A 12523-nucleotide genomic window follows, 5' to 3' on the forward strand; every position below is an offset into this window, starting at 1 on the left:
GCATCCTTGCAAAACTGGCAGGTTACGCGCATGGTTCATGCAGGTCATTTATAGAAATCAAAAGAAAAGAAACAGCTCACCTCACTCATGCACGGCTAAATTAAGTCATTCGCCCAGCACAGCCTCTCTTCTACTTGCTTTACTCTTTATTCTGTTTCCCTCTTCTTGTCTCTTTGTATGAACAAGACCAATATTCCTCATCTCCCAATTCTCGTATCGGATGGATACATGTACTTGGATACTAACCACACCTACACTGCAGCACCCAACGAACCATCCCAAAAGGGAACATCCCAAAAAGCAGGGGACCAAAAACCAAAACCCGCCAAAGGCGCTTCCCAATCTTGGCAGGCACCAAAAGGAAATGAAATTGAACAGCTTCTCCTCCCCGGACCCCTGCATCGCATCGTCCGCTTCGGGCCTAAATCCTGTCCCGTTCGTTTTAATTAATGCGCGGGGGAGGATGCTGGCCGGGCTAGCACCGACTAGTCGACACTTGACCTCAATCACAGTAGTTCCGCGGTTGTGCGTAATGAACTGCTGCCGTTCCCCGTATTCACACGTATTTGCAAAGATATGATAAATTGGCCGTAGATAAGGCAGGGACTGCTAACAAGCACCTTGTTCCTTGTGCGTATAATCACGCAGATACGATACAGTAACAGTTAGCTAGCATCCAGGGTGTGTTGACAGCACACGAGCAGGGACAAGCAGAACACACGAGGAACAAGCAATCACAAATAGACATTACAGTTGGGCAGGCTCAAGATTTATAAAATGTTTTTTATCTTCATTCTACATACTGGCTACTGCAATACCTCGAAAGGGCATGCGCCGAAAAAAAATTTTGCTCCAAAAAAACAAGGCAAGCCAACAAACTTCAAGGATAGGTATCAGGCGAAATCAAAAGCAAGTAAAAAAGCACCAAAACAAATATATCATCGATCCTGTTCTCTTCATCAATCCAAGCAAACGTCGTTACCAGAAATCAGCTCGGTCGAAAGAAGAGCAGACCTCCCCATTAAAAATAGATCATTATAAGCGTTTCGTTCCAGAATAATTTGCAGGGAAAATAAAAAAGAGGGAAAATAATGGGGAAATTTTTGTGATACTCGGTCGAGAACAGCAAGCACTTGCCACATGTTCGTGTCCGTTGTCAGATGTACAGTGAAACAAACAGCGGTGTTGTGTGTGTAACTCGAATTTGTATAGTATTAGCTTGGTCTGCTCTTTCTCTCCGAACGCAAACGTTTCCGCCCCATCTACATGCTTTTCATGCCCGCAACAATAAGTACACAAAGCGAATCAAAGAAAGGGGGTAGATTTCGTTGGGTTGGAAATCCCGTTTACAGGAGAGCAAAGGCAACACCAGCGCCAATGGCGAAGACGCTGCCGAGAGCAGCAAGGCTGCGGGCGCCAGCGCTGTGGGGAATAGGGGGGAGCAGAGGGCTTGGAAGATCCGGTAGGCTGAGCAGAGCCAGTGCCGTTGCCAGCAGCGCCGCCAGAGGTGGGCTTGCTAGTGGTGGGAGTCGAGGAAACCAAAGTGGTGGCCTGGGCAGCAGTAGAGCTGGGAGCATCAGTGGAGCTGGGGGCATCGGTGGAGCTGGGAGCATCGGTGGAAGAAGCCTTGGCGCTGGTGTGGGCAGCAGAGGTCTTGGTGGAAGCAGGGGCAGACGACGAGGTGCTGTCGCTGCTGCTGTCGTCGCTGCCGTCACCGAGCTCGACCTTGATGCTCTGCCAGGAGCCAGTCTTGTCGCTGTAAATGTAGTCCTTGACGCTCTTGGAGGTAGGGGCATCGGCACCAGCGTAGTCGACAATGGAGATGCTCTTGTAGTAGCCGAGGAAGGGAGCCTTGGAGAAATCGGTGTAGCCACCAGCCCACTCGACGGTGCCCTGAGGAGCATCCTTGCGGCCAGCAACCCAGGTTCCGAGCTTGACCTGCATAGGGGTCTGGGGAAGGCCGGCAGCGCCACCCTCGGCGTTGGCAGCGGTCAGGGTACGGACGACGTTGTTATCGATCAACCAGGTGACACCGGCAGAAGTCCACTCAACAGAGTAGGTGTGGAACGAGCTGAGAGGGTTGGAGACCGGGTGGAAAGCACCACGGTCGAAGGTAGCGGTGTTACCCTTGCTGAAGTAGTTGGTCTGAGCCTGGGCGTTGTCGCCTCCAACCCACTCCCAATCGATCTAGAGTCGTCTGTTAGTTCACGCTGTTTGACATTGGCAAATGGAGCATTCAAATGATTCATACCTCGTCAAGATCATCGGACTGGAGAACGGCAGAGGTGACGATACCGACACCGGCGGCGGCCTGGACCTCGACATCGATGCGGCCGAAGAAGATGTACTTGCCAGTGCGGATAGTGGGAGCCTCAGCCTCGGTGCTGATGGAGAAAACAGCGCCGTTGCCGTTGTACTTGAGGGTGGTGCCGGGAAGAGAATCGAAGTTACCGCATGCTCCCTTGGTGAAGTCGCAGTCGCCAGAGTTCTTGCCGAAAGCAGGGTCGTTGGGGCAGGCTGGGAGATGCTGTTAGTGTTGGTTCTCGAGATATCAAGCTGTATATCGGTCACTTACTCTTCTGGAGAGGGTTGCAGTCGGTTGAGGTCTGGGCAGAGACCAGAGTGGAAGCGGCCAGGGCCACGGCGGCAGCAGCGAAAGTCTTGGAGTGCATGGTTGCAGATGTTGATTATACGGTTGACGATATTATATATACCCGGATTGACAAAGTGAAGAAGAGTATAAACACAGAAAAAAGCGGGTGACTATAGATGAGTCGAAGCGATTACACCTATTGCAAGATTATGGCTGCAAAGAAACCAAGCGATAGTCGGTCAATCCGAGGCTGAGTAGCGAGAGACTGCGCAAAGAAAGACTCGGGGAAGGAGGCGGCTCGAGGAGGTTGATGGGCTCGAGAGGGTCTGTACAGACTTTTGGCGAAAGTATGGAATTATTAAGAGGGACGAGAGAAGAGGAGAGAAGGCTGAGAACGAGGTGGTGAGCAGCGTGTCTTATTATAGGAATGTACGCAGCAGTCGGAGCGAGTAGTACGAGCAGTGCGAGCAGTACAGCCGCCTGGGGCTGGAGGCAGCAAAGCGGCGCTGTGGGGGACTGGGCCGAATCTGGTCGAGGCAGTCCAGGGTCCCACCATCCTTTGGCGCATCCCCTGTCGCAAATCCCTGCAGGGCCAAGCCTGGGCGACAGCGAGGGAGGCATGGCGCGCCGGGCCCCTGGCGCTCAGTGTCTCTGCGCTTTTCGCTAGCACAAAGCGCTGTTACTGGTGCAGACAGTACTTGTACTACGAGATGCTGCTGCCGCTGCCCCTGTCCATCACATCCCTGCCGCTGCGGTGGCCAACCAGCAGTGAATCCGTGCCCAGGAACAGACTGCCAGCCAGCGACGGCTGAGCGCCCACGAGAAGGCGCCCCAGAGCCAAAGCCAAGAGCCCAGCCCCTCGGCTCGCATCTATCTCGAGTCCGCCCGGTGGAGCGACGCAGGGTCCAGAACGGTGGCCAGCGGCTTTTGGCTCGTGTTGGTGGCGCTGGGCCTAGCATCGCAGTGCGCTTTCTCGTACTGCTGATATGACGCTGCAGGTGGCATGTACCTTTGACAGCCACGACGCGGACAGACACGACGGACAAAGAACCAGCGCATCGTATCCTCCCCCAAATTCCGAGTCGCCGGGAGCCCAAATGGACCTCGTGTCAGGCTCCATCCATCCTTCACTGCCCACGGTGCTAAGCAGGCCGCTAGCCATAGCCGCCCATACTTTTCTCGTCAATGAGGCATAGCCAGTTGCCAGATCCAACGTGGCGTCGGCGCTCATCCTCCCTCCGTTATCAGCCGCTCGAGCACAGCACCACCTTTTCTACAGCTTGAAGTACTTGTACGTACTTGATACGGAGTATCTACACGAAGAGCGTCCTCTCGTACGCGTAACGAGTGCGGCAGTCGTTTATTCGCAGTCATGCCCACACGTTAGACTCGTATTTTTGGAATATGGGGTCAATCCCATCATGCTACTAATGATCCTATTAACAGAACGAACGAGAGAAAAAAAGGGCGGCAGATTGCACACGTGCCCGTGCGAGCTTTTGCGACACGCACAAGACAGCAGTTCCAGGCCATCCACCACACGAAACAAACAAACAAAGCCCTCGATCAAACGCTTTTGCTGCCCCCGTTCTCGGTCCGCTCAAACTGTCAATCAACGATCATCGCCCAGCGATTTGCACGCACTCGAAACCGCCGTTGGCAAGCCGCTGACACAAGTCGACCTGCTGCTTTAGGGAGGTTACATGTGCAGGTACCCTGCCGCTTCTCTCTACCTGCCCGCCAAACTCCAAATCCAACCACCCCGTAACCACGACCTGGGGCCAAAATTTCCGCTGTCTGGGCGCTGATAAAGGAAGGGCCAACAACGTCATTGGTGGGCGGGTTTACCCCTGATGGACTGCCCATCCATCGAGGGAAAAGAGAAAAAAAGGGCTGCAGGGTTCTAGAGCCTCGTTCGGTCTAGGGGGACGGCTACATGTACTGTAGCCTACCCTTTGCAGACTTTGTACAGCAGCAGTGCGATACGGCGTCGTCGCCCAGCTGCATGACAGGCAGCCGCCGACGACAGCGTGTCACAGTGTGCTGGATCGCCGGGGGAGGGAACAATGAATGGGGATCGTCACAAGCTCCAGCAAAAGGGCTTTCGAGCCCTTTCGGTCTGCGCGTCTTGCGAGCCTGTTGCCACCGGATCTGCCAGCTCTGGGGCTCGGCCCAGCCCAATCCAGATCATCAGCTCAGCTGAGCTTCACCGACTGATTGACTTCCTTTAGCAGCTCACTAATGATTAGCAGCAAAGCAGTAGTCAATTCAATACCACTGCTACGACACTACAAGTACCAATTACTTATACGAGCTTGTCCGTAGCAGAGCGGCTGATATCATGTACCGCGGCCCCTCGTATACCAAAAAAAGCATCAGCGGTACCTGTCAAGCTCGCGCGCTCCCCATACACAGCCATGTACAGGTAAGCGACCCGTTGGAACCCTCGCCGGTGCGAGACCCCGCCGCCTGGTCCCCGGCTGCAACCAGCCTGTATCGGACAAGCGCCTCGGCACGGTGATGCCACTTGCACGCCCACTGTGGCCCATCCATCAATCCACCATCCATCAACCCACCAGCCCACCAATATTCCACCCCCGACATGTGCCCATCAGTTCAATAGCGAGCGGCCTAATACAGCGTGCTACCACACTACGGAGCATTCCAGGTACACCAAATCTTCGAATCTTCGAATCTCTGCCTCTAGCTGATGCGGTGTCATCGCATCTCATGCAGGTGAGGTTACTAACGCTGCCTAGCTTCGGCCATCACATCAGCCTCTTTGTTTTTTTTGGGGTTGTTGTTCTTCTCTTTACCTTCTTTTTCCGATGATGGGTCTGGTTCGATCGATGTCTTTCAAGCCACTGGAGCTGCACTACAAAAGAACAAGCAACTCCGCCATCAGTTCTAAAACGCCGTGGCTGAAGTTGTCATCGTCACACCAGCTGTAGCAGGCCCCATCAATCATCGATCTGGACCACAAAAATGACCACAAAAATGACAACATGGAAAAGGGCACGTCCGTTTGTTCACAGGCACAATTGACTAACCCGAGTTTCAAGTGTCACACAGTCCACGGATTGGCGCACAGTCTGTGCGGTTTTTGATGGACCTAATCGGAAAACTGTATCTCGGTCGTCCCAACCTTCTCGTCCAATCTGAGCCAACGGCTTGCTGTATGGGGTACTGCTCGTACGAGCGTTTTTGCTCTGGGCTCATGCGTCGGCATTCCAGACGCTGCCAAACTGCTAAACTACCGACAGCAACTGACGCCTAGCCTCGCCCACTCACTTACACACCACCCATCTTCGCTCTTCTCTCTCTTTGTTGTTCCCTTGGCCCTCTTCGTGTACACGAGAAGAACGGAAAAGCCCGCAACACGAGGCGCAACTTGTCGGGCGTCTATATTACTCATGCATGTACGAGGTGCTGTAGTTGCAGTGCTAATGTACATGTAATGAGTGCTATCTCCGGGACACGAAGCGCCAAGTACCGGTATAGAGGAGCTTTCAGGTATGCCAAGCCAAAAATGCCCCCTTCTTTCGTTCCGACTCCCAAAGAGGCGACAAGATGAAAGAGAAGAGAGCCAGAAGATTTAAAAAAAGAACATTGAAACCCAATGCGTCCAGGGTCCAGGGCTCAAAGACTTGCTCCCGTGACCACTGGCTCCTACAGTCCTCTCCAAGTATGTCCTCCCAAAGAGCTCGAGCCCTTTTCTCGTGCCGATTTTCCTGCTCGCCTGCTCCAATTGCTCTGGCCACGGCACGGCGGCACCATTGTCGTTGCTGGAGGTGGTATGGGTTATGGGTGGTGGCCCCCTTCGTATTCACACGGACACGCTGTTAGCCCGCAACGGCGTTATTAATCCTTTACAAAGTCCTGTTCAAACTGTAGTTTACTGCTTTCTTATCAGTTACTCTGGTTGACTTTGTATCTCTGCTGTTTCCTGAACGCTCGGTCGAGTGTGGCTGTGCTTGACAACATGAAGCTTGAGCCTCCAAGTCAATGCTCAACTCAATTCCGTCTTCCTCGGCCAATGCTAATGCGCGGCGCATGTTGCGACCCCGGCACGGCGACTACCAGATTCGGCCGAGCTTTTGAATAGCCTGCTACGGAACATTTTTTTTCACTTTTTTTTCCCAAATGGACGGTTCGTTGTTGGCTCGTAGGAATTTGTAAGATTACCTGGTCCCAAACAATTTCAGATTTCAGCATGCAGCGTGACCACTTTTGCATTGTGCGCATTAGTCCAGGGGTTTGCAGCGACACGCAAGTTCTTTCTGTTTTTTCTTTTTTTTTTTTTTTTTTTTTTTTTTTTGTGGCTCTCTCTCTCTGTGTGTGTTAGGTTGCGGTATTATTCACTGTTTTGCCCTGCTGATCGTTTCTCTTTCTTTCGTTGTATGATTTGCTCGGCCTTGTTCGGATGCAGACGCGCGTAAAACACCGTGTTGTGTGTACGGAGTGCAGCGCATTCCAGCCAGGGCCGGGCTCTAGTCCAATACATGTAGTCATCAAATCTAGAATGCAGCGAGATTGTCGAGGCACAAAAGGAAAAAAAAAACGGGATATGGGGTATCATCTCGCTTCGTCGGCTTGTTTTTTTGTAATCAATTGAATTGCATCATGCCTTTTTTTTTTTTCTTTTACCTGAAAAGATTAACCCCGATTATGCCGTGCACGCACCAGGTTGCAAGACCCAGATACTGTAGTAGAGCCGCAACCAAAACTCCGGCAGGATTTACGTGAAGCCTTCTTGTCCTCTTGACCTCCTCGTGTAAGTCAAAACTGATAACGCGCATCTATAGGCTGATAGTTGTCAACTGCAGGGCGTCTCATCGCTTCAACTCGAAGCTAACCAGCTGGCAAAAACTAATGCGCAGTCTTCTGACTCTTTCACGAGACAGACCACTTACACATTGGCAACGAGTACCTACTTTCCTGTATCTCGTATTCACGGCCTCACCGCTGGGGGGGGGGGGGGCTTGCTGACTCCATTTTACCTACTGGGTGACCTGTCGTCTGTTTTTTTTTTTTTTTTTACACCTCCGTGGTCGGGCATGACCGCATATGGTTCGTTTCTTCGAGTCAGCTAAATAATCCCATTGTTACTATTTGCGTCTCACAGCAGGTGACAGGCAGCTCTCTCTTTTTTTTGTCTCCTTCTTTACTTCTTTCATGATCAAGGGGTTAGAATACAAAAGACAAAGAAGGCGGCTCGTCTCTCTTTTTTTTTTCTTTCTGCCAAGGTGTCGGGGGGTCATCATCTTCAAACATTGGTTTGACGCAGCCCAACATCTTTTATCCGGGAGTGTTTCAGGCATATGCCTTTTGCTCCCTCACACGAAACGCTTCTCTGTGTCTTCCGTCTATCAGGGGGAGGAAGAAAAAAGGCTTTGTTTTGGGATGAGCAAGTGGGCTGTGATGACACCTTTTTTTTTTTTTTTTTTAACGTTGTCCCTGCCTCTTGCTTGTGAATGGCTGATCCTGCAGGGCGAGTGAGACGGCCTTTTGCATCGCGGGTTGCCCTTTTTTTAGGCCAATTGTCTGCGACAACCAGCAGATTAGACTCGATCATTTGTGAGGGATATTATGAACAAAGGTCGGGCGCATAAAGCTTAGTTGTGTCCCTTTTTCATCTCGTGATAATGGATTCAGGTTGCTTCCCAAAGAGAACCAATAAGCCGTATTTCCCAAACCCCTCCCCCTTCTTTCGCTTGGCACAAGCTTTTTTTTTTTTTTTTTTTTTTTTTTGTCTCTTCCAAATCAACAACTTAACTCGGACTTCGTATTACACATACATTAGCTGGCACTTGGTAGCCTATTGCTACGCCATCCCTTGAAGCTAGGCGTCGGTTGGAGTCGGCAACGTGTCTCAGCCCATGTTTTGCTTGAATTTGACGGGAGACTTTCTTTCGTTGCTGTTATTGTTACGATTTGTTGTTGAAGATGTTGCATCTCCCGGATCTTGGGAGTCTGTAGTATGGCTGGGCCCCTCGGCTACGGAAAGGGCCGACATCTGTAGCACGTTTCACGGTGAGAGGGAGACGTCGTCGTGGCTTTTCAAGGGGGGAGAGTAAGTACATCGGCCGCGTAAAACTATGTAGATTCGCTTGCATCTACCAAGATGAGGTTAAAACTGACTCGTGACAATCATAAGTAATAGTAGATGTGTAGTGATTAGTCTATCAGTAAATCTATTCTCTCGGTTGAAGCAAACCCATCTTTCCTTCTGTACGAAGTAGGGGACTTAGATAGGTCCATGGCATATCGCCAACTGTCAAGCTCTCGGGTAGCTGCACACTCACAAGTCGTATGCAAGCAGCCAAACGCGATGAGGTATGCAGTAGTTGGGAGATGTGCATTCACATTCTTTAGACGGACTTGTCCATCTCGTCTTGGCATGTTAAAGGCCATCACTCAGGTGCCATTGCATTAGGCGTAGCTGCGTTCCTTTGCCTGCCTTTTTATTTACCCGTCTGCGCGTCTTGACTCAGCGACGTGCCACAATGTTGCTTTGCAGATAATGCCTGTTAGCATCAAGAAAAGGACCCATGAACATGTTATTTCTGTATCCCATCGGAGACAGCCAATATCCAAGTTCCGGTTGGGCGGCCAAACTTATAGGAACGGTATTCATGCACTGTCACTGGAGATGTGCAGCTAATGATGGTAGAAATGGTGTACCCAACACCCAGACAAATTTCTCCATACTCATTCGACCACCTGTTATTTCTGCGTTTTGTATGCCATCTATAACAAGACGGGGTGCTTGAGCCTTATACTACCTCCTTGATTCTGGTGTATATGGCATTGACATAGTCGCAGGCGAAAATGATATAGCGAAGTATGCCTAAGACAATAAATAACTATGAAGATGCGAATGCAATTTATAGATCAATGCTATAATGCTTTTTTACTAAACAAGTATCACAGATATCGATAATATTAACCAACACGCTACAACATGATGATTCCGCCCCGTTATTGCCATCATACATGCTATAAGCTGCTCCGCAGCAAATATTATGACGTTTGTCCATTCTGTTGCTCTCAGATATGTTATAGGCCTGGGTTGTAGGGTTCTTGCTGGCTACTGAGATATGGACATTAAAGGACAGGGGAGTCGTTATACCCCAATATTTTCTTTATCAACAAAACCGGAATTCTGATATGAAATCAAGCAAGCAACCATCCTTGTACGTTTCGATGCGAATGGGATGGAGTTTTGTTGAAACTAGACGCACGCTTAGCACCGCACCAGTTCTGATATTATCAACTTTCTTTTGCTTGGCATATAAGCTGCCAACATCAAACTCCGCTATAAAAGACAGGTGATGCCCATGACCTTTATGCTATTCGTCCGGTGCAACTGCGAGATGTTTGCTTCACAGAATCAAGACTCGCGTATGCATTTCCCGCGTTTATTTTGTGCTGAGTAGCCACCTTATATATCAAGCCCAACCCGTTTGCTTGGGCAGCTTTTTATAGCACACACACATTCTCTTTTGTACATACAAACCGTATAAATCATCAAATTCGCCAGGTTTCGACAGACCTTTGGTGTTTTTGCGGCAGGCTTCGCAACCTCGAGTCATGAATCAGTCTTCGCAGACGACGAGCACCTGGAGTCCGGGGATACCAAGTTCGAGCCGCACCACCTCCAGCTCTCTAAACTTCTCAACAGCGCGACCAGGCTCAGTCCACCAATGCCTCCAGCCTGGATAGCAGTGGTCGACGATACCGGTTACGTCTTCGAACCGGACAGTGACGGCATCTGGTCCTATGCCTTGGCTGTTGCCACGCAGCACAAGCTGGCTAATATGTCAAAGGACAACTAATTAAAGCCCATCATAACCTTTGTTTCGCTTGATCAAGACGAGATGGCTGGCGCAATTAACTTCGTCTACAAGGTCGCACATCTCCCCCTCCAAAGATGCGAGCCTGCATTGAAGCGGAGTCGAATATCTACAAACTCGCAGATTTCTCCCCGGGGATATGAGCCTACCTTGAGAAGGATCCGAAATGGAAGGAATTGTCTCGCCGTCCAGACTCTATGAGCGGCTAGTCAACCATGACGTTTTCAAGATCAAGGGAGAGGAGACGAGCCCCCGGGAGTAGAGGTCAAAACATGGAGATGAATGACCAGGGATATAGAGGAACATGGTGCACTGATTCCGGAGAATGATACGTCGAGCAAAGGATTGCCAATGCCGCGATGGACTTGGATGCGGTAATAGTGAATTGGGTACATGTACTGTTAACACTGACTGATACGGTACAATCTTGTTGATATACGAAGTCATCATGCTATATTAGAGGACCATTACAGATTGATATGGACCGTGCTTGAAGCGCTAAGCCTACATGTACCTACATCACCTTCTCAGCTCCAACGCACAGATCTCAAATGGGCTTCCGCATTATTTACATACCATGTGGCTGCCTGCTTGAAAAAAAGACTGATAAAATCCATGGTCCTCGTGTCATTAGTCCGGTACAGATCCGAAATCTTTGCCTCACAGTCGAGAAATCTTTACCTCACAGTCGAGACTCACAACAGCCGCGTCCTGAATCAGACTCCAGCCAGGCATCGCCCATCGCTACCCATTAAGGTGAGAGGGCATCATACCTACCTACCCAGCACTTTACCTTTAACTAATGTTTGTATATTGCCAGCCGCGCTGTAGCTTTATTATACGCCCCCCGACGTTGGCCGTTTGCATAGCTTGCCCTTGCACGCCTTTGGCAATCCCGCTGGCCATGGACGCCTCACCAGCCCCGAGACCTGGGCATCTCCTTTTGAAAATGTTTTTCAAGATTAATGGCCCTGGCATACCCGGGGAAACCCACTACACACTACCAACCAAGACGTCCATGTCGAACATTGTACGTGACGGGTTGTCCCTGGAGGACGTGCACGAGGTAAACGACTTCTCGCTCTCCAAGTTCCGCGACTTTGCAGCCCAGTACGTTTCGCCCATGCCCCATGCCTGGATCGCAGTGGCTGCAGTGGCCCATGGCTCGGGCCACGTCTTTGCCTCGGGCGACGAAGACGGCTGGTTCCGTGCCTTGGATCTTATTGCGCAGGCCAGGATGACCATCACCGATCCGTATCACAGCGACGTGGATCCCGCCTTTATAGCCATTGTTCCGCTCGAACAAGACCTGCCGGTGGGTGTCACACGGCACACCTTTGAATATGAGCATCTGCTCCTCAAGACGAAAGAGTATATTTGTGAGAGGGCGCCCGATTTCTTTGATGGTGACTGCCAGCTCCAGAACCTGCCTCTCCCAGGCGACCTGTCGGACGAGGACCTATAAGTTTGGGGTCAGAGACTGACGAGAGGAGACTTGGATATGAAGATGAGAGAAGGCGAGCTCCCGTGGGTGCATGTTTATTTCATGGAGATGGATTACTAGATAGGTAGATAGAGGGACATGATGTGCTGATCCGTCGAACAAGCATTGTCTGTTGCAAGGGACTTGGGATGCCGAAACTGCTGGAATCTCTGGTAATTCCCCAATCTGCTTCGAATGGAGCCAAGTCTTTGGCCGTTGTATGGAGTTCTCTGCAAAAGGAGTTTAAGCTCCGCCGGTCTGGTGGATGACGTAGATGTAGATGGATACCCCTGGCTTGTCATTTCAGCGAATATACAGATCTTCCATGATGTGATCATGCCATATTGGAGGACCATTGCACATTGACATTGTATCTGAAGCACCAAGCCCACATCACAAAGCCGTTGCAGCTCAATTTTAAGTTTTGGCGGCTCAAGCAAGTGCGCGAGCGGAACGTGAGTCTGATTGAGCCGGCCTCGGAAAAAACGGGGATTTTCTTGTTCCTCGTTTGCTCTCGAAAAAACAAATGGCTAAATATAGAAAAACGGCTGGGTTTACGATGCATGGGTTCCAGGCACCAGCCTTGCAAAC

The 12523-nt window shown here is 50.6% G+C and overlaps 5 protein-coding genes across 6 annotated transcripts; 4 read left to right on the top strand and 1 right to left on the bottom strand.

The window, feature by feature from the left end:
- Positions 1-788: 788 nt before the first annotated feature.
- Positions 789-2955, bottom strand: TrAtP1_001039 (uncharacterized protein). The gene is made up of 3 exons (XM_014090969.2): positions 2576-2955; positions 2252-2517; positions 789-2187 (listed from the first exon to the last, which is right to left on the bottom strand). The coding sequence occupies exons 1-3, from the start codon at positions 2670-2672 to the stop codon at positions 1306-1308; spliced, it is 1245 nt and encodes a 414-aa protein (XP_013946444.2). The 5' UTR covers positions 2673-2955; the 3' UTR covers positions 789-1305.
- Positions 2956-4659: 1704 nt separating this feature from the next.
- On the top strand, positions 4660-4824 carry TrAtP1_001040 (uncharacterized protein; the record flags this gene model as incomplete). Its single annotated transcript, XM_066110833.1, has 1 exon — positions 4660-4824. The coding sequence occupies one exon, from the start codon at positions 4660-4662 to the stop codon at positions 4822-4824; it is 165 nt and encodes a 54-aa protein (XP_065966906.1).
- A 1388-nt stretch (positions 4825-6212) lies between these two features.
- On the top strand, positions 6213-8767 carry TrAtP1_001041 (uncharacterized protein; the record flags this gene model as incomplete). Its single annotated transcript, XM_066110834.1, has 2 exons — positions 6213-6387; positions 8757-8767. The coding sequence occupies 2 exons, from the start codon at positions 6213-6215 to the stop codon at positions 8765-8767; spliced, it is 186 nt and encodes a 61-aa protein (XP_065966907.1).
- A 1202-nt stretch (positions 8768-9969) lies between these two features.
- Positions 9970-10431, top strand: TrAtP1_001042 (uncharacterized protein; the record flags this gene model as incomplete). Its single annotated transcript, XM_066110835.1, has 2 exons — positions 9970-9997; positions 10169-10431. The coding sequence occupies 2 exons, from the start codon at positions 9970-9972 to the stop codon at positions 10429-10431; spliced, it is 291 nt and encodes a 96-aa protein (XP_065966908.1).
- Positions 10432-10891: 460 nt separating this feature from the next.
- TrAtP1_001043 (uncharacterized protein) lies at positions 10892-12514 on the top strand. Of its 2 annotated transcripts, XM_066110836.1 has the most exons (2): positions 10892-11205; positions 11270-12514. In XM_066110836.1, the coding sequence occupies exons 1-2, from the start codon at positions 11065-11067 to the stop codon at positions 11912-11914; spliced, it is 786 nt and encodes a 261-aa protein (XP_065966909.1). In that variant the 5' UTR covers positions 10892-11064; the 3' UTR covers positions 11915-12514. The 2 variants fall into 2 exon arrangements, with proteins under 2 accessions (XP_065966909.1, XP_013946446.2); XM_014090971.2 differs by having other exon boundaries at positions 10892-12514.
- The last annotated feature ends 9 nt before the right edge of the window (positions 12515-12523 follow it).

This window comes from Trichoderma atroviride, chromosome 1 (genome assembly GCF_020647795.1).
Source record: "Trichoderma atroviride chromosome 1, complete sequence".
NCBI lineage: Eukaryota > Fungi > Ascomycota > Sordariomycetes > Hypocreales > Hypocreaceae > Trichoderma > Trichoderma atroviride.